At 34.5% G+C, this 20,359-nt stretch overlaps 2 protein-coding genes and 1 pseudogene across 2 annotated transcripts; 2 read left to right on the top strand and 1 right to left on the bottom strand.

Moving 5' to 3' along the window:
• Positions 1–34: 34 nt before the first annotated feature.
• On the top strand, positions 35–3,751 carry LOC149898867 (RNA polymerase II-associated protein 1). The gene has a single exon (XM_090114424.1). The coding sequence runs from the start codon at positions 118–120 to the stop codon at positions 3,745–3,747; it is 3,630 nt and encodes a 1,209-aa protein (XP_089970550.1). The 5' UTR covers positions 35–117; the 3' UTR covers positions 3,748–3,751.
• A 4,210-nt stretch (positions 3,752–7,961) lies between these two features.
• Cdc45 (cell division cycle protein 45) lies at positions 7,962–17,873 on the top strand. The gene is made up of 10 exons (XM_090114770.1): positions 7,962–8,124; positions 8,198–8,488; positions 8,566–8,643; positions 9,356–9,490; positions 10,081–10,248; positions 11,225–11,382; positions 12,042–12,243; positions 12,986–13,180; positions 15,288–15,457; positions 17,113–17,873. The coding sequence occupies exons 1-10, from the start codon at positions 8,074–8,076 to the stop codon at positions 17,252–17,254; spliced, it is 1,590 nt and encodes a 529-aa protein (XP_089970896.1). The 5' UTR covers positions 7,962–8,073; the 3' UTR covers positions 17,255–17,873.
• Positions 17,874–18,479: 606 nt separating this feature from the next.
• LOC149898865 (venom serine carboxypeptidase pseudogene) lies at positions 18,480–20,133 on the bottom strand (annotated as a pseudogene).
• Positions 20,134–20,359: the final 226 nt, after the last annotated feature.

Raw genomic sequence — 20,359 nt, 5'->3', positions numbered from 1 at the left:
CGCATTGTCATTTGTCATCCGTCAAACATCAAAAACCAAAACATTGTGTTAATTGAATATCTTTCCATAAATTCTGATAATTTTGTTCCGATAAGTATTAAGTTATATATTTCGAAGATGATACGGCGACCCAAACGAGGTGATGATGAAGAAGACATTCTTCGAATGCAGGAGGAATTTCTAAAGGAGAAAAGTAAGAATCAAAGCCTTCAACCTTCAGCACAGTTTGTTAATTTGCGTCGTACTGAACACCAGACCACAAAACGGAGTAATGCAGGTCCATCTGGGGTTAGGAAGCCGTCGAAATACGCACAATCGAAAGGCCTTACGAATAATGCAGAAAAACGTCCACGCATCGAAGATACCGCAAGTATGCTTGGTGATGTTCTAGAAAAGAATGTAACTGATGCAACAGCTAATAAAGAGTCAGAATATGACGATGATAAAGTTTACTATCCCAAATTAATCCCTTCAGTGTTAGGTGATATTCTAGAGAAGAATATTGATGTGCCTGTTGATTTAGATTTCAAACCCATGCCATCACAAGGTTTTCCTGCTGTCACAAAACGGGACCCTACTATTAAACCTAACAAAAAAAGCATACACACGCTCAGTATTGAAAAAAGCAAACAGAATAAAATTGAAGAAATGGAAACAGATTTGAGTTGTTCTTCAAGTGCACTTAGTAATCAAGGATTAAATCTTCCAAATCAAAGCTATATACTAAATAATCAAGATGCAGATAGTATTCACACTGAGAATGTAAATATTCTAAACAAAATGTCTGAAAAGGAAATTTTAGAAGAAAAGGAGAAATTAATGGCCAGTTTGGATCCCAAAATTATTGAATTTATAAGGAAGAAAAGGAATAAAGAAGCTTTAAATTACAATAAAATGTCTAACAAACCTGATACAGAAGTCAAAAAAGAAGAGACATTGGAATGTGTGGAAATGACAGAATCCAAAGTAGACAATGATAGTTTATGGGAAAATGATGTACTCTCTCATCCACATGTAGAAAGCTGGTTACACTTTGATAGCTTGGAAAAAGACAAATTAGAATGGATTAAAGGCATAGAAGAAAGTAAGTTAAAAACAGATGAACCATATGAAGCTAGGTTTGATTTCAGAGGATATTTGTTGCCCTACACAATAGAATATACTGAGAAAACAAAAACATTATTTCATCATGGGGAAGAGCCACATAGACCAGGATATTCTCTAACTGAACTGCTTGAGCTATCACGGTCTAGTATAACACAGCAAAGAGTGGTAGCCCTCAATACTATAGCTGGTATTCTGGAATATTATAATGCAGGAATCTATAAAAATGTCATTGAATTACCTCTAAGCAAATTGTTCTTTGTGATAAGAATAGCCATGGATGAAAACAAAGTTATCATCTTGGAGCCAGCTTTAAAAGCAATGAGAAATTTACTTTTCAACAGAATAGATGAGGCATCCTTGGATGCTTTGATTGGATTCAGAGAAGGAACCTACCAACCATGTCTAGAACATGATCGGTCAGAAATAGAAGAAATTGAATCAAAAGAATCAGAATTAAAAGATTTTCATCTGGCTGAAATAGATATAATTGCTGCTGTGTTAAGAACAGAAATTCTGCAGAGAATTTACTACATATTGGAGCATATAAAACCATCATTTAATTGTGTACAATATTCATTGCAAATTTTAACAAGATTAGCCAGAGATTCTGTGGACACAGCAAGAAAAATTGTAAATATGGATCATTTAATGGATGCAATATTTAAATATTTTGTGCCAAAAACAAGTATAAACTTTATGTTTGATCCATCAATAGTGTATAATGGAAAACCTATACTTGCTGCATTGAAATTGTTAAGGGTTATTTCTTTAACATCAAGAGATGTTGGAGACAGCCTTGTATCAAAGTATGATATATGTTCTTTTATGTCTGAATATGTGAGTTCTGGAGTAGATGGGACATATGGACTCAAAGTTCAAATAGAAGCTTATTGTATACTGTCCAATTTACTGAAATTTAAACTGGGCATGGAAAATGCTAGATCATTATTTCCTGTTATAATCACAACATTGTACAAACATGTCCAAGGTACTAGTATCTATATGAATTCTTCAGTTTTATCAGCTTCACATGCTGCTGTAGTTTTACAGTTCATTGATGGCTTAATAAGTTGTGGTGTAAATTTGGATTATAAGGCACAGATATATCCCCTACTAAAAGAAGGAATGCAGAAATGGCTCTCCCAAATGTCTCATTTTGATAACTATACTTGTGGCCATTTGAGATTAGTATGCTCCATTTTGAACTGTTTTGAGACTGTTATTGTTCATGAAAATATTACCATTCAAATATTAAATGATACACTTTTAAAATTAAGCAAATCTGAAGGATTTAAGATTGTGATAAACAATTTGATTACAAGTTCTAACTTATTATCTGGAATTGAAGATAAAGATTTACATTTGACTAAAAATTTAACATCTTTGGGCACATCAGTGATTGATTCGCAACAAAAAGTACTTCCTATATTGAATGTGGCATCTCCAATACCTTGTTTATCATCATTATTCAAATTGTTAGTTGTATTAAACGATAAGCAAGTATCTATATCATTTTTGGAGCATACTCTACCTTATTTAAGAAAATTGTCAGAAGAAGCACCAAGTTTAATAAACAATTGGTTCACAGGAATGGAGACACATTTTGTATTTAATTTGGTTACTCTTGCAATACAGTCAGACATTCCTGAATCTCTTAAGGACTTGGTCTATTCTGTAGCAAGCAAATTGTGCTACATATTAAGAATAGATAAGAGATATGAATTAGAATTTTTGTTTAACAATATTATTTTTAATGAGAAATGGTTTACCGCTGAGCGCTTGTTTAATCTTGTATCATTGTCAGAGGCAGATGGATTTTCAAAAGCATTAACAAATATAGAGGATATCAAATCTTGTTATAGTAAAGTATGTAATATAAACTATGTAGACACAGGTCCGTTTGTAGTGTTTAGAAAGTGGCAAGAACCTATACTCCCGCGTGATTGGATATATCTACCCATACTTTCTCTGTATAGTAAGAGTCAAGAAAAGCCAGAGCCTACAGTGGTCGGTGAACATGCAAAGAAGGTTGCAGAAAAACTTGCCACGGAAAAAGAGATAATCATCAGAAGCAGCCTAGAATGGATACTGTTTAATGAACTATGCTTCCCTGATCTATTAAATGACATAGATCTGACCGACAGATTCTGCCGTTTAATGTGTGTATTTTTATGCGACAATTCGTTATTTTTAGATGCGAAAATCAAATTATTGCTAACAAAATGCACACAGATACTATTCAAAAAGGGTACAAAGTTTAATTTTGACAAGGAACTGATGGGATTGAATAATTTTCAAGATTTTTATACCCAATTCTTGGAACAGTTTCAGTCTGTGAGCTATGGTGATCACACATTTGCTGCTTGTGTGTTAGTCCCACTAGCACAGCGTCATAATGTGAAATGGAGAAAACTTTTATGGTCAGAATATGCTGGTTGTTTGAGGGCACTCGACTGCCCCGACAAAATGCTTTGTTATGGCATAGATGCCTATCTTTATCCTGAAGAAACTGATGAATCAGTGATTAAGTCGTACTTTAGAGCCCTATCTAGCAGCTTGTTACGACCCGGTACGATCGCGTATAAAATTGCACATCATCATGTAGAATGTTATAAGAAAAGAAAAGAAACAAATACTTAAATGATTTGCTACATACCTGTTTGTTTTATTTTCTCATTTATTTGGTATCGTTCTTATAAAATTATTGAAGTCTCTCTTCATCTCAAGCAAACGCTCTGCTCATAAGCATCCCTGCACGTAACTTTTAGTATATGTAAAATAAATAAGGCTTGAACAGTTCTCTAACACTGACATGATAAAATCATTGCTTTCTTTATGACGCTTTTCATGATATAAAATGAATTTTGCACTAACTGAAGCAAAGTTCTCTTTAATAGTATCTACAGACGCTCCGATTTGGTTGGTGCCAACCATCCGACCACGACCAAATCGGAAAGTGTAGAGAGCGGTCGGTCCGACATAATTATTATTAATATTGGTTTGACGTGGTCGGATGCGCCAGCAATACCGACCAAACCAACTTCCTATCCGATCCAACCAAATTGGAACGTTTGGAAGCTTTGTTCCGACCAAATCGGCTCATTCCATAGAGTAATATAGGTAATTGGCTCATTCACATTTGCAACGCCGCCGGTGTAGGACGTCAACATGAACGCCGAGGGAGTTACGGTCACCGAACGTGACATATTAATAAAATTACTGGAACTATATAAAGACTTTCCCTGTTTGTGGGACTTAAGTAACAAAGATTACGCAAATAGAGATGCCAGAAATCAAGCGTATTTTATTATGTTAGAAGTATTAAAAAAATTGACAGTGCGGCTACATTAAAAACCTTAAAAAATAAGTTATAAGAGCCGCATATGACTGTAATTTTCTCTATTTCTATAGTAGAATTTAGCCCATTCTCTTCGTACTATGGTCAACTAACATATTACTCTATGGTCAACTGACAGTTGGAAGGCCAACCGTCGGACAATCTGTAGCAATGTTGGAATGGTTGCCATGTCGGTTCCAATATGGTTGGCACCAACCAAATCGGAGCGTCTGTAGATACACTAACCGTTGATAAAAACTTTTCACAGGTTTCGATTTTCAAATTTACCGCTCTATCTCTATATCCGGAACTATCTATGGTCAGGAACAGAGTCACTAGAAATATATTTTATTACGTCATTTCTTCCTACCTTCAAAAATGTATCATTAAAAAAAAACTCGAAAATACAACACGCTGAATATTCCATTTAATTTTTACAAATAACTTTTCATACACATATCATCTAGAAGCACTTGCTAATAATTATTAATATCAATTATAGTCGAATTATTAAAGTGAAACTTTTATTACATCGTCTCAAACTTTTTGGTCTGTGTAGCGCATGTCGCGTGTATCGCGGCACATGCGCTACACAAAGCAGTGTTCGGAACCGTTCGAACAGTTTCACTTTTACCGTGGTTTCATAAAACCACACAACATTTTTATAAATCAGTTATTCACCCCCTTAGCCTTTTAAACTCAACTCTTTTTTATTCTATATTTTACAAGAAATGTTTGTAAATAGAATAACAATGGTGAATAAAGTGTATAAAAACTAAAAAGTAACTTTTTTTAATGTGGATTAGAATTAGAATTGGTTAATTTCGCATTATCCTCAAATTACACGGCAGTGTATTGTTTATATGAAAATACAGAACGTTAGTTATTATTGTTAAAAAAAATAAAATCCCTTCAGATTTTATTGAGATAGTAAATCATCACAGATATCAGATGTTCCGTTAAGCGTCTTATTTACGGTCCATCTTGATGTACGTCCCGCCAAGGTCATACACGATGCACGACGCAAAACGACAGTGAATAGCGTTGACGTACGTCAATAATTATTATTATTATCTTGCTGGATGTGCAGGACCAAGAAGCTTATTAGCATCTACAGACGCTCCGATTTGGTTGGTGCCAACCATCCGACCACGACCAAATCGGAAAGTGTAGAGAGCGGTCGGTCCGACATAATTATTATTAATATTGGTTTGACGTGGTCGGATGCGCCGGCGATACCGACCAAACCAACTTCCTATCCGATCCAACCAAATTGGAACGTCTGGAAGCTTTGTTCCGACCAAATCGGCTCATTCCATAGAGTAATATAGGTAATTGGCTCATTCACATTCGCAACGCCGCCGGTGTAGGACGTCAACATGAACGCCGAGGGAGTTACGGTCACCGAACGTGACATATTAATAAAATTGCTGGAACTATATAAAGACTTTCCCTGTTTGTGGGACTTAAGTAACAAAGATTACGCAAATAGAGATGCCAGAAATCAAGCGTATTTTATTATGTTAGAAGTATTAAAAAAAATTGACAGTGCGGCTACATTAAAAACCTTAAAAAATAAGTTGTAAGAGCCACATATGACTGTAATTTTCTCTATTTCTATAGTAGAATTTAGCCCATTCTCTTCGTACTATGGTCAACTGACATATTACTCTATGGTCAACTGACGGCTGGAAGGCCAACCGTCGGACAATCTGTAGCAATGTTGGAATGGTTGCCTTGTCGGTTCCGATATGGTTGGCACCAACCAAATCGGAGCGTCTGTAGATACATTAAATCTTATACACTGGAGATTTCGGTATGAACATTTGACGTGTAACAAGAAAATTGTTGTGTTCTATCACTTTCACACCTAACTTGTATTGCCACTGTTAATACGAAGTTTTCCCAAGGCTACTATGTATGCTGTAATATTCTGTGCAAAAGGTTAGTTTTTGTACATGAGTTTGTTGATAAATTGCCAACAACGTCATTCAAAAGCATTGTTGGATGAGACAATTATTATTTATGCTAAATAAAATAAGTATCTGAACCAATTATTAAAAAGCGATATTCCCTGATTATGGGTAGTTAGTAGTTACCATAATAAAATTGTAGCAACTCTCACTTTGACAATATGACATAAGTGTCAAAAAAATTGCATCGCTTCGAATATTTAAGTTAATATTGTTGCGTATTTAATAAATATTTTCCGAATATTAATAATGTATTGCATTGTGAAAAATTGCAGAAGTTTTTGGACACCAAATTCTGGCCTATAATTTCACAGGCAAGTGTATATTTACGTTATTTACAATATTCCTCAATACTCATGCATTTACCTGTTTAGAATCATTTTAATGGCAAAAATCGTCAAATTTATCATCATTTTACTAAGCAATCATGTTAAATAAGTTCTTTTCCTAATACTTTCATCATTTTTCAACAAGTTTTCAACAAACAATATTAACAAGTAAGGTAACCATGATGATGGGTTTTTACGGATAGTGACGATAATATATTGCTAAACAATATTATGATGAACATTTAGAACACCATTTTAAAAAATTTTATACTAGTAATGAAACAACACACGACATCGGTATTGCACTCACATATTGTGGTTTGTTCTTTTTTACATTGAAATTTATACTTTTTAACCTAATATTTTTTGTTTTACGTATTTCAGCTTTCCAAAAATAAAATAAAAAGAAATAAATGGCTGTCCATAGTGCCTATTAAGGGTAAAATTTATCAACATGCCAGAATATGCAGTTTGCATTTTAAGCCTGAGGATTACGGTCCAGAAAAAAAATACCTTTTGAAAAGTGCTATACCTTTTTATTTACCACATTATTGTTACTGCGTCTCAACTGATATAAAGTAATTTTAATTATATTATAATTAACCACCATGAAACCATTAGTAACCGTAAGTACAGCTCCTGAAAGACATACGAATTTCTGAGAACTGTAATATCGTTACCACACATCAACACTAGCGATGCAACTCTCCCTTTGGAATATTGAAAAGTTTTAGACTGAAGCTTGAGTAACCAAAACGATGTTTTAATGTATGTAGCACTCATTTTAATTAAAAAATCGTAGTATGAGATCAAAAGTTATCAAGCGTTATTTAAAACTATCATTCTCTACCAATTAAAATGGTACGGTCTATAAAGATGATAATTATTCATGTAAGTTGACCAGTAATATTATAATATAAATACTGTTAAAAATATATGTCGTTATTATTTATAGACCATGATTTTTAGTTTTTTTTATTTCGAAAAATCCTGAATATACAAACCAGTGTGGTCACCCACAGAAAGAGACAAAAAACAACACTGACGTCATTCAAGGTTATATTTTCTTGTGACAAGTTAATGGTCATAGTGCAATCTCCAGTGTATTAGATAAAAGCTTCTTGTACGGTGCATCTGGCTATGTCGTTTCATGTTCGTTTTGGCGCGAAAAGTTTCATTCAATTTCAATGTCATTGTCCCTTTGTCAGTTGCATTTGTCAATTGTTCACAAAAATCAGCAGGTGTTTCGAAGTTTTTCTAAGTGCACGTTAGAATGAAAAATGGTTTCATGATATTTCGCAGCATCCACATTTGAGGAGGATAGAAAATGTTCGTGGAGGACATTAAAAATGATTTCTACAACGTTCTTCTAGGCAATGTTAGTGTTGCAACGAGTTGTTTACATTCTTTTTCCTATCATGTGATAAGTAAATGCTTTGAATTCATTACAGAGGGTCCTCTTGATCGTTCATTATGATGTGGATGCAGTGTGTGCTTGTAAAATACTTCAGGATTTGTTTAAATGCGACAACATATCGTATACTTTGGTGCCTGTGGGGGGTATATCCGAATTGAAAACGGCTTACGAAGAAAACAATGAGGAGATTAAATACGTTGTGCTTGTGAACTGTGGCGGGACCATAGATCTAGTCGATATATTGCAGCCTGAGGAGGATGTAGTTTTCTTTGTTTTGGATTCACATAAACCTACAGACATTTGCAATGTGTATAGTGATGGGCAGGTTGGTAATCTATAGCGTAAAATTTGGGTTATTTTTTTGGTAAGGTAATGATATATTATTTTCTATGAAAATTTCAGGTTCGCTTAGTTTATAAGGATGACGAGGAGAACATTCCAAACTTTGATGATATATTTAGAGATGATGAAGAAGATGAGGTAAGCTTTTGTTTGGTTTTGTAAATAATATATAGCTTAGATTTTAGTAGACTTTAAAAATCTTTTTCTAACACTACTATGAATGAATGAATGAATGAATTCTTTATTGCACACACCAGTTGAAAGAAATAACATAAAATACGATACAAACAAATTGCACAATGGGTGACCTTATGGCTACAGAGCCATCTCTTCCAGGTTACCCAACCAAGGAAAACAATAATAAATTACAAATACAAGTAGGCGGTGTATATTAAAAAAGAAGCAAACTACTATATTAGAATCGTCATGGATTTATAACTGATAGTAATTATAATCACTTATTTGAGAATAAAAAGGAATCAAATTTAATATCTATATATAAAACAATGTCCTTATAATATTCATAGATCAGATTCCGTTTATGTTATCTGAGATTATTATAATCCCTGTTATTCTAAAATTCCATCTTTTAAAACTTATTAATTTTCAAACTAAACTACACAAAGTATAAAAGGCAGCTCCTTATGTATATTTTGTAAATAGTTGTCCAGATACATAAACTTATGTACCATTCATTATAATATTCCAGGAGAATGATGATGAAAGACTTATGTACCATTCATTATAATATTCCAGGAGAATGACGATGAAAGACTTATGTACCATTAATTATAATATTCCAGGAGAATGATGATGAAAGACTTATGTACCATTCATTATAATATTCCAGGAGAATGATGATGAATTACAAGGTGCAGACAGGCTTGAGGCTGTGGTGGAACGTCGCAGGGCTCGGAAAGCATGGGAGGAGCGACGGCACACACTCATGTTTAATTATACACAGTTCTCTTATTATGGGAAACCAGTAAGTATTACTAAAATTATACAATGGATTCACTATACATAGACTTAATAGTATTTGGTGAATTTTAATTCCACGATTTGTTAAATATTTTTTTCTATACTTTTGATTTTTTTTTAATTTTTTGGTTAATAAATTGCATTAAATGCTGTAAATATGCAAATGTTAACATTTAATGTAATTGGTAATTCTAATTAAAGTGCCTAAGATGACAGACTTGAAAACAATTTGGGTTGTTACACAAAAAGTACAGCAATACTAAATTATAACTAACTAGCGGTCCACCCCGGCATTTGCCTATGGTAAATGTTTATGTTTTCTCTCTATAAGAATCATCGTACTTCACTAAGGAATATTATAAGCCATTCAGACCTTCTCAGATTTTGCGCTTACCAACACATTTAGCGATTCATTTATATTGTATTAGTTAATTATTTATTTTTAATATATTTTTGTGGATTATATTTAATTATATTAAATATATTATATTTATTAATTAGCTAACTATAGAAACTTTATTTACAGTGAATTTATAAATATATAACTGACACATGCTCAATTGGGCGCCCTACAACAAATACTATCACTTTCAGAGTGCATGTGTAGCGTTAGAGCTAGCAGTGCGTGTGTCCCGCTGCAGCGCTGCAGTGCTCTGGTGCGGGGCTGTGGGCTGTACAGCACATGCAGCGCTTTACCTGCGGCCACCAGCTCGCTGCCTGCTGGACGCGGAACCGCTGCAGCGCTGCCTTGCGCACAGTACAGTGAGTGTACACCCTGTAGTGCTGCATTGTTTGTTTGTCTGTCTGTCCGCCACCGTCTATCTTATAATAAATGAACCGTGATGGATAAAAAATTTTGATGGGGTCACGGAAGAACTCTACTATACCCGTGGCCCCGTCGTTGATGCGGCTTGACGGAACACAGTGGGGTTTTGATCGGTAGGAATCCGACATAACCCACGGCCCCTTCCCCGGAGGCCGTGGGTATCTATGCAAGATTTCCCCACTTAAAAAAAAAAGACAGTTAAAATTATTAGAGATTAACCTACCGTCCGCGGCTTCGCCCGCTTTGTCTAAAACCTAATAAATTATATACTCAAACCTTCCTCTTGAATCACTCTATCTATTAAAAAAAAACCGCATCAAAATCCGTTGCATAATTTTAAAGATTTTAGCATTCAAAGGCACATAGAGACAGAGAAAGCGATTTTGTTTTATACTATGTAATGATGAAGAGTTTAGTAGTTTAGTAGTTTAACTATATTTAAAACTTATATAAAAAATACTAGTTCAGAGAGCCTATTACAGTATTAAGGAATATAATATGGACGATAAAAACCCATGGAGGACAGTTCTTTTTCAGCATATTACGATAATATATGATGTTACATAATATGTATTTTGTAAAATTAAATTGTAAAACTGTCATGATTTAAAAGAGCAACTATGGAGTTTCTTGCCGGTTCTTCTACGTAGATACTGCTTTCCGAATCGGTGGTAAATGTTAAAAATATGTAATGACGTTTCAAAAGTGCTTCTAGAAGAAGTCTAATTGAATAAATAAATGTTTGAGTTTGATGAGATACTGTTGCCGAACAAATATCGCGATTCTTATTCACACTTGATTGCATTTTTTTGAAAAAAATTTACAACATTTCAAATACAACTTTTTCTATATACAAATTATTTTGTATGCTCATTATATCATTACATTTATATCAAAATAACAATTTCCCAGTCAGCCCACGTGATAGTAGCGAAAGACGCATGGCTGCCTCTGTACCGATGGTGGTCTGTGGAAGGTGCGTTACGTCACGCAGCAGGCCTTGCCCCGCGGCTTCGCTTGCACAATAGTTCTGGGGCTACGAGATTGAGGCAGTTGCTTGCTGATATGGGGTAAGTGGAAATATATTTTTTTCATCAAGTAATAAAAATAATAATAAAAAAGAGTAAATAACATAATGTACCTGTGTGTCTCAAAAATAAGTTTAGTTGTTGGGGTGATTGTGATATATTTATTTTATTTATTAGTAAATTTTTGAAGAATACCAAATTTTTTTTAAATGTAGTATTTGTAGTAATAGTTAATTTTTAAGGATAACTGTAAATTTTAAATTAATTAATTTCTTTAATTCTAGGGAGATTTTTTTGTTTCAGTTTGTGTTAAAACATGTGCCTATACCCTACATAATATATAAACTCCTTCATAGGCACATTTAGGTATATGCAGCTATATGCCTATACATACCTATATTTCCAAAATATAATGTATTTATATATACAATTTTTTGACCTTTATTTTTGACCACCTCCTTGGTACAGTGGTTGACGCGTGAGCGTAGAACCGAGGGGTCCTGGGTTCGATTCCCGGTGGAGACGAATAACAAAAAAAAATGTCTCGGTCTGGCAGGACACAGAAGGCTGATCACCTACTTGTCCCTAAAAAAAAATCGATCAGTGAAACAGATGTATGGATAATGCATCTGCCCCTTACCTTGGGGACACGGGACTTCACTACTACTACTACTACTATGTATATATACAATTTTCCACAGATTTCCCCTGCAACAAGCTCGTCAGTCCTACCGTTCCATGGACGTAGAACTCCGCAGAAGCCTCCTCACTGCGCTAGAGACAGCGGCTCCAAAACATAAGTTAACTGCTCCTACTAGAGCCGCGTTTTTGTTACAAAGGCCACATTCACATCCTTTGGCTGCGTTGGACACAGTTTATGCGGTTATGGCCCTTATTGAACATGTAAGTATGCTTAAATTGTAAAATAAGTGTGTTTTTCTTAATAAATGACGACTATAAGACAAATTTGTAATAAAATGTCAGTCCCCTGGCAATAGTCAAAGATAGTATTTATAGTACGATACAATGTTGTAACCAGCTATAAACAGGTATGGTACTTGTAAAATAGGCGTAAGTACATAGAAGCAGCGACTCCAAAACACAAGTTAACCGCGCCTACTCGTGCTGCGTTTTTGTTACAAAGGCCACATTCACATCCTTTTGCTGCTTTAGATACTGTATATGCGGTTATGGCCCTTATTGAACATGTAAGTATGTCTAATCATACTTAAATTGTAGAAAAAGTATGGTTATCCCTTTAAAAATTAACGTCGTAAGACAAATCGACAAAAAAAACATGTCAGTCCCTTGGCATGAGTCATAATTGGTACTATTCAACGTATGTGTGGTATATAACTAACTACAAACACATACATATAAGTTCTTAAATTATATATGACTATGATATATATATATATAGATTTTATTTGTAAAACCCATATAAGAAACTAGCGGTTCGCCCCGGCTTCGCCCGTGGTACCTACATGTTTAAACTATCCTATCTCTCAAGTTGGATCGAACTGCACAATGCACATGGTGTGCGAATTTTATTATAATTGGTTAAGTGTTTTAGGAGTCCATTGAGGACAAACATTGTGACACGAGATTTATATATATTAAGATAAATAAACATATTATATTCTAGGACACAATACCAAAAGCGGAGGGCTTCCAAAAGGCCCTTGCAGCGTTAGAAGTGTGCGGAGATAACGAAGCCCTAAAACTTGGAATCACATCAGCTCGCAGAAGTTTAGAAGCAGTGGCACGATTGGCCCAGGGGATATTGGCTTCCAGGGGACTGTTGCTGGCCGGACCGTTTAATTATTTTATAGTTCAAGAGGTAAATATTTGATTGTTTTTCTGTTTGTTACGATATAAATTTTAGGGCCGATTTTTCAATGCTTGGAAAACTTATCCGTCCAATAAAGTATTACACGATAATATTAAAATGTCACGTAAACTGTCAAATACGGGCAATAATACGTTTTTTAAATGGTAGTTTTATACATTATTCGACGAATAAATTTCAACCAAGGGTTGAAAAATCAGCCCTTAAACTACTAAACTATTCTGAAAATTGTTATCAAAATGTTTTTGAAGTTCTTATCCAAATTTTGCTACTTTTACAAGCTTACCAGAATTTCATGAATGAGGTAAATAACACATACATATACACAAGGAATTTGTTCATTAAATTATTTATAAGTGCATGCATACACAAAATACAGTTTAAAATTTAAATAAATCGTTTCGATTTTAAAGAAACACACAATTCACTAGTTCGACTCTTATTTAGTTTGTTTCGATTTTTCTTATTTATACTGAATTCAAATTCAAATTCAAATTATATTTATTTGCAAGAATGTAGTTACAAATTATAGATGTTTTTAATTACAATATTATGTGGCTAATACATTCTACCCATTGATTGGGTGTGCAAATATTGAAAAAGAAAGTTGATTAGTCTAAACTGATTCTGACTAGTCTGAACTAGCGGTCCGCCCCGGCTTCGCCCGCCCGTGGTACATATTTACGTTTTCTCTACATAAGAACCATCCTCGTACTTCAAGGAATATAATAAAAAAAGAATTATCGAAATCGGTTCAGCCGTTCTCAAGTTATGCGCTTACCAACACATTTTGGGATTCATTTTTATTTATACCTGAATTATGTGTTTCTTTAAAAAATGTAAACTATTAATATATATTAACCTATAGTCTTAAGTGATAAGTTGAAAATGGCGAAAATTAGAGACCTAAAAATAGATTTCTAGTTTTTAAAATGATTAAATTAAAATTATAAATAATGGAGATAGAATTCCGGGAGTCGGGAGTTTTTCGTTGGAAATTTCCTCCTCTTTAGGAATCTTTTTTCAAAATTTATGAAATGTTAATAATTTCGGAGTTATTAACAATAAACGAAATACCTTTTTTTTGCAACTTTATTTGTTTATAACTTTTGCAATTTTTTGTGTGCTAATACACATTTCCGATACATTTTTCTAGACGTCATTCCGAATCAAATGAGCTATCGCACGTATTTTTAAGAGACTATCTCTATTTCGCCATTTTCAACTTATCACGTAGACTACTATTTACCAAGTAATCATCATACTTATAATTATTCGCGATTCGCGCATCATACTCATAATAAGTCATGACGACGCGGTTGGCGCAGTGGTAAAGTAACTGCCTAGTGCCTACAGAGCCGACGGTCCCGGGTTCGATCCCCGGTTAGGGCAAATATTTGTGTGATGAACTCAATTATTTGTTCTTGGGTCTGGGTGTTATTATCTATATATGTATTTATTAAATATTATATTTATCGTCGCCTAGTACCCGCAACACAAGCCTTAATTGAGCTCACTGTGGGACTAGGTCGATTTGTGTAATAGTGTCCTATAATATTTATTTATTATTATTTATTGACGTGACAACATCTTATAATTCGATAGAGCCGGCTGCACGCACGAAAAAACATGACTCATGCGGCGTTACCTCGCTCTGAGGCGTTCTATGTAAGTGCAAGCGAGAGCGCGGAACGAGCGACAAAGAAGCACAATCGGACGTTGTCAAACTCAAACATTCATTTATTCAATTAGACTACTATTTAGTAGCACTTTCGAATCGTCATTACATAGTATTTTTAACATTTACCACCGATTCGGAAAGCAGTATCTATGGAGAAGTCACGTTCAACTATCGTCAGTAAACCGACTTTACAACCATTTTGACGTGACAACGTCTTAAATTAGGTTGCGACTGGGAGTCACTTATGAAAAAGTGTAACGCTCGGTAACGTTACGATGAGTCACCGAACGAGAGAGAGGCCCGCCGAATGCCTTGCGTCTCTCTCCCACTCAACTATGATCGAGAAAAAGACGTTGTCACGTAAAATCTTCGCCCGTAAAACCGACTTTACAGACAACCATTTTTTATTAATTCCAGGGCACGTCGGAGTCCACATCAGTGCGGGGTCCGCTGTGGCTGGCAGCAGCAGCCCGCTGGGTGGCGAGCGCCGCGGGCGGCTCGCGGCCGCTGCTGGCGAGCTGCCCGCTGCCCGACGGACACTGCTTGCTGCTTGGAGTGCCGCCCAGATACGATCAGGAGCCGCGCAAGTATGTTTTTAAAGTGAAACTTTTATTACATCGTCTCAAACTGTTTGGTCTGTGTAGCGCATGTCACGTGTATCGCTACTGTAAGTAGGTATACCTACTCGGCAGCCGACCGACACGCGACATGCGCTACACAAAGCAGTGTTCGGAACCGTTCGAACAGTTTCACTTTTACCGTGGTTTCATAAAACCACACAACATTTTTTGACGTGATAACGTTTTTAAAATCGTTTTAGTCGGGTGACATGTTTAGAAACTTGTGTCACAACTCACACCAAAACCTCACGAGCGCAATCGCAGGTATAACGAGAGAGAGACGGACCGATCTCCTGTCTCATCTCGAGCACTGCCACCAATAAAACGTTATCACGTAAACATCTCGATCGTAAACCTACTTTACAAACAACCAATTTTTACACGCTTTATATTAGCTTCACCTGTATGTTTGTAACCGACTTCTTTGGGCGCGATTTTGACCCACTTTAAACGGCCAGATTTCGTTCAAACTTTGTTCATGACAATACACTAATTTGATAAATTTTTCTATTTTTTAGTTCGGCTTTCTATAAAAAGCGTGTTTTTTAGTTTTTTTTTTTAACTATTATTATTTTTATCTATACTTCTATACAGTTAATACTTAATATACTTCATAATATTATAAAGATCAAGAGTTTGTTTGGTCTAACCTAAATCTCAGGAACTTGAACTTGAATAATTTTCTCAGTGTTAGATAGCCCATTTATGGAGGAAGGCTATCCCTACTATAATATTATAAATGCGAAAGTAACTCTGTCTGTTACGCTTTGCCGCTTAAACCTCTCAAACGATTTTGATGAAATTTGGCACAGACAAATTTTAGACCCTGAGAAAGAACATAGGCTACCTATTACGAAATATGTACCACGGGCGAAGCCGGGACGGACCGCTAGTAGGCTATAAATCATTACGCTAAGACTAACAGAGCGGAGCACTGCGGGTAAAACCGCGGGCACAGCTAGTTAGGTATAATACTTTCGATATCAATTTCAAGATTTTTGTCAAGTTACGAAATTACACCCTGTATCATAAGTTTTCGAATGAAATCTGTTCATTTAAAATGAGTAGAAATCCAGTCTAAACTAATAGGTTACAAAAAAAGCTTTTTATGCGTGTTAAAAACAATAAAAAATTGATATTTTGGTTTGATGGCATTCAAATGCTTTTATAATTAATATAAATTTCAAAAAATTGATCTTGAAGCGGGATTCGAACCCACGTCTTTCCGTCATTTCGCTGTGTCCCGGACGCATAAAACTGAAAGAGTAGATTAATTTCGATTGCTCACGGGTGGCCGAATTGGTCAGGCGTCCGCCTCGGATTGGTAGAAAGACGCGGGTTCGAATCCCGCCTCGTTATCGAATTTTTTCTTTTCTTAAAAAAATGTGTGCGTGTACTAGTGTACACACGTAAGAAGTGAAACTTCTTTATGACCCTATTTTTCAAAAAATAATTTACTATATGCAACTTTACAGAAATACGTCGAATCACGCGTGGTAGGGATAAGAAAAAGATGGCGCGTAACGGAAAAATGTCACGCGTAACTAAAAAATGTTACACTAAATTTTTTTCCTATTCCATTTTTTATATTAACAAATAACAATCTAAAATATGTTTTCCAGTTTATTCGGAGCAGCCTTCGAGCAAGCCGCACAGAAAAGCGGAGCGAGCGTGATACTAGACTATGTGGATACTTCGGTTATAGTTCTACCGACTTCACAGAGAACGCAATTCCTTGATGCATTAACAGCTCTATTGGCTTAAACCCACCTTTTATGTAAAATAATTTAATAATATGAGTACATATCAAAAGAAACGAAAAAGTATAGGAATAGCCGGAAAAATTTAATTTGTGTATAGCTTCAGGTAAAATCGGGTCAAATAAAAATACAGGTTCTTTTTAAATTATTTATTTTTTGAAATGGTGAAAAATGAAAATGTACAGACTAAACAGTGAAAATATGACGAAAAAGCTTGTAAAAAATTAAAAATTCGAATCGAAATTGATTTATTTTCGTAATTACAATAAACTATTACTATAATACTATTTGATATGTACTTTTTGATAGAAACTTTATGAAATAGACAAATAACATCACATTCTTAAACAATAATTATTAATTTCTTAACCAATTTGTTGACAATAAAATTAAAGCTCATCTATAGAAATTAGTAAGATCTTCATTTTATGTAATTGATTGATGATTTTTAATCTTTAAATTTTATAATTTTAATCGTTAGAATATAATGTAATTCCAGTGACTTGTAAATATGTGTGCGATCTTAATGTCTGAATGTTTGTTGATTAAATATAAGCAAGTACAATTAAATGTTATTTATTTTTAAATGATTATGATTAAGTGAAATAAAGGAAATTACTAATTTTGCGTCTTTTATTTCTTAGGGAAGAAACTATAATAGATAATGGTTAGGGAGCCAGGTGCAAATTTGGTTAACTATTTCCTCTCAAGAGATAATTCGTCAGACGCATGAGAGTATAGTATTATAAAGCCTCGTGAACGTCAGCTGGCGCTCGGTTGGGGGGGTGCCTCCCACGCACATAGGAAAAAAAATACATTCATTCATTCATTTCCTCTCAGCTAAAAATTTGTCAAATTGTAGCTAACCCAATATCTCAACGAAAAAAAATAGTCAGCTGGTTACAACATGGTGTATTATACGTCAGCTGGTGTCTCGAACATGAAAGTTAAATTTAAAGAAAAATTTATTTTCCGTTATTTCCTCTCAAACAAAAATTTACCTGATGATACCTTATATGTAACTGTGGATAAATATATATGTCAGCTGGCTGTATCTTAGTGGAAAAACCGTCAGCTGATACGGGAGGCTACAACCGCTCTTCCCCCCAACCGAGCTCCAGCTGACGTTCACGAGGCTTCATAATACTATACTTTGATGCATTTTACTAATTACCGCTTGAGAGGAACTTGGTCATAAAATCTGCTGCTGGCTCCCGGACCATAACAAATTGTGTGTTAAAGGTTTTATTTCCCGCAACCCAAAAATAATATCAGAAATAAAAAAATAATTTCATAATATTGATCGATCAGTTAAGTAAATATCAACAAAATATTTTACAGTTTATTCGATATAAATCTGTGTATGAGATCAAAAGCCCACTTAGGCTGATCATGCGGTACCATGTGGCCAGCATTCCGAACCAAAACTTCAGTCAAATTACCAGCTTTCTTATAATATCCCGCAATATTATCACCGAGTCTCCATATTTTACGTTGTGCAACCTTATATTCTTCAGCAGACGAAAAATTTAAGTTGCGGAGAAAGTTCTCTGTTAAAGGATATGCTACGATAATATCTAACTGTCCGTTATAAAACATTAATCGATAATGAGATAACAATTCTGACACATAAGGGGCCACTGACTGTAGTATATCAGCACTTAAATTTATTTGAACGTCTCTACCATCATTAAATGGTAACCCGCCAACATGCACACTATTCCTTATTTTATCATTATTCAAAAGTTTTATAAACACAGATGTATCTGTTAGATCTTTGTCCTCCAAGAAATTGTAGTAATTACTAAAACCTGTGTAGTTTTTAAAATATGAGAAGTTTGTGAGATCACCATCCATAAGTCTGTCCATAAGTATACCAGCTTCTACCCAATTTTGTTGTTTCAATTCATTTGTGATCTCTGCTTGCATTTTCAAAAACAATTTCTGTTGATTGAAGTCTATTAAACCATGCTGGTATAAATAATCTCCATAATCCAGTTGATTTATTGGATCACAATAAGCATTCCCTAACGCCATGCCTTTTAAATTTATTTTGTTTTTAGAAATCATATTCTGATTGTGAATTTGCATTCCCAAGGCTGGTATGTACTTTCCAGCGTATGATTCGCCGGTGATGTAAAAATCATTGTTTCGCAAGTTAGGAAACAATGTGAAAAATTGCTGCAAACATGAGTACAGTCCTTTCCCAATGCATGTTTCATCTTTGCAGTATCCATCCTTATCCTTTGTGAAACTAAATCCAGTCCCCACTGGATTATCAATAAATATGAGATTGTTTTCGATAGCCCAATGATATTTTCTTACTGCGAAACCATTTTTCTTTGCTATCAATGGTCCATTTTCAGTGAATAAACCGAACAGCGAGCTCCCACCTGGACCTCCTTGGAGCCACAAAACAACAGGAGCAGCCTTATTCTTATTGAATGCAGGAAAATACCAAAAATATAGATTTGAATCATATTTTTTATCTACTGTGAAGAAACCGGCATAACTAGAAAACCCAATTTTCTCAGTAAAACTGACACGAGAGAGATTCCGAGCTAAATTTATTTCGCGTTTCTCTAGGTATGGTGTAAGTATTAATGGATCACCTGAAATTTCATTATATTTTGCTTCAAGATTGATACGTGGATAAACAAAAGGAAACAATGAACCTTTTACTGCATAAAGTTGATGTAAAACAGATATACAAGTCACAAGGATTATCTTAATATTCGTTATCATTTTCAATAAATTTTCTTTAGAATTGTTTATATGAGAAAACTTCAATGCATTTTTTCAAGAAAGAGCAAATAATTACTGTATTTACAAATTACGATTACGAAGTAAACCAAAGAAGTAAACGTCAAAACATCAGTCATCAAGAAACAGCTGTAAAAGACTATTGTCCAATCAGCGCCTAGTATTTTTATTTCAGCAATCATACGGAAAAATTGAAAAATAGAATAATAATAGGAAGTTGAATGACCTTACGTCTGAGTGAATCGTGAAATCGATAAAATATTATGTTATAAAATATAATATTATTCTTCCTAAATATTAACAATGATTAACATTTAGATGATTTAAATTGCAGGTGATAACACCT

The sequence above is a fragment of the Colias eurytheme genome, chromosome 21 (genome assembly GCF_061535395.1).
Source record: "Colias eurytheme isolate Ceu_HAF_F1 chromosome 21, ilColEury1 Martin Lab GWU primary, whole genome shotgun sequence".
Classification (NCBI taxonomy): Eukaryota; Metazoa; Arthropoda; class Insecta; order Lepidoptera; family Pieridae; genus Colias; species Colias eurytheme.
Note: the sequence above shows the minus strand (reverse complement) of the source record. Positions and strands in the feature narration are given on the sequence as shown.

Bases quoted from the DNA above. Each gene is read 5' to 3' on its own strand.
- LOC149898867 (XM_090114424.1), top strand. From the start codon at position 118: ATGATACGGCGACCCAAACGAGGTGATGATGAAGAAGACATTCTTCGA.
- Cdc45 (XM_090114770.1), top strand. From the start codon at position 8,074: ATGTTCGTGGAGGACATTAAAAATGATTTCTACAACGTTCTTCTAGGC. The intron at 8,644-9,355 runs GTAAGCTTTTGT...ATAATATTCCAG, and splicing joins GAGATGATGAAGAAGATGAG to GAGAATGATGATGAATTACA. The intron at 15,458-17,112 runs GTATGTTTTTAA...TATGTTTTCCAG, and splicing joins TACGATCAGGAGCCGCGCAA to TTTATTCGGAGCAGCCTTCG.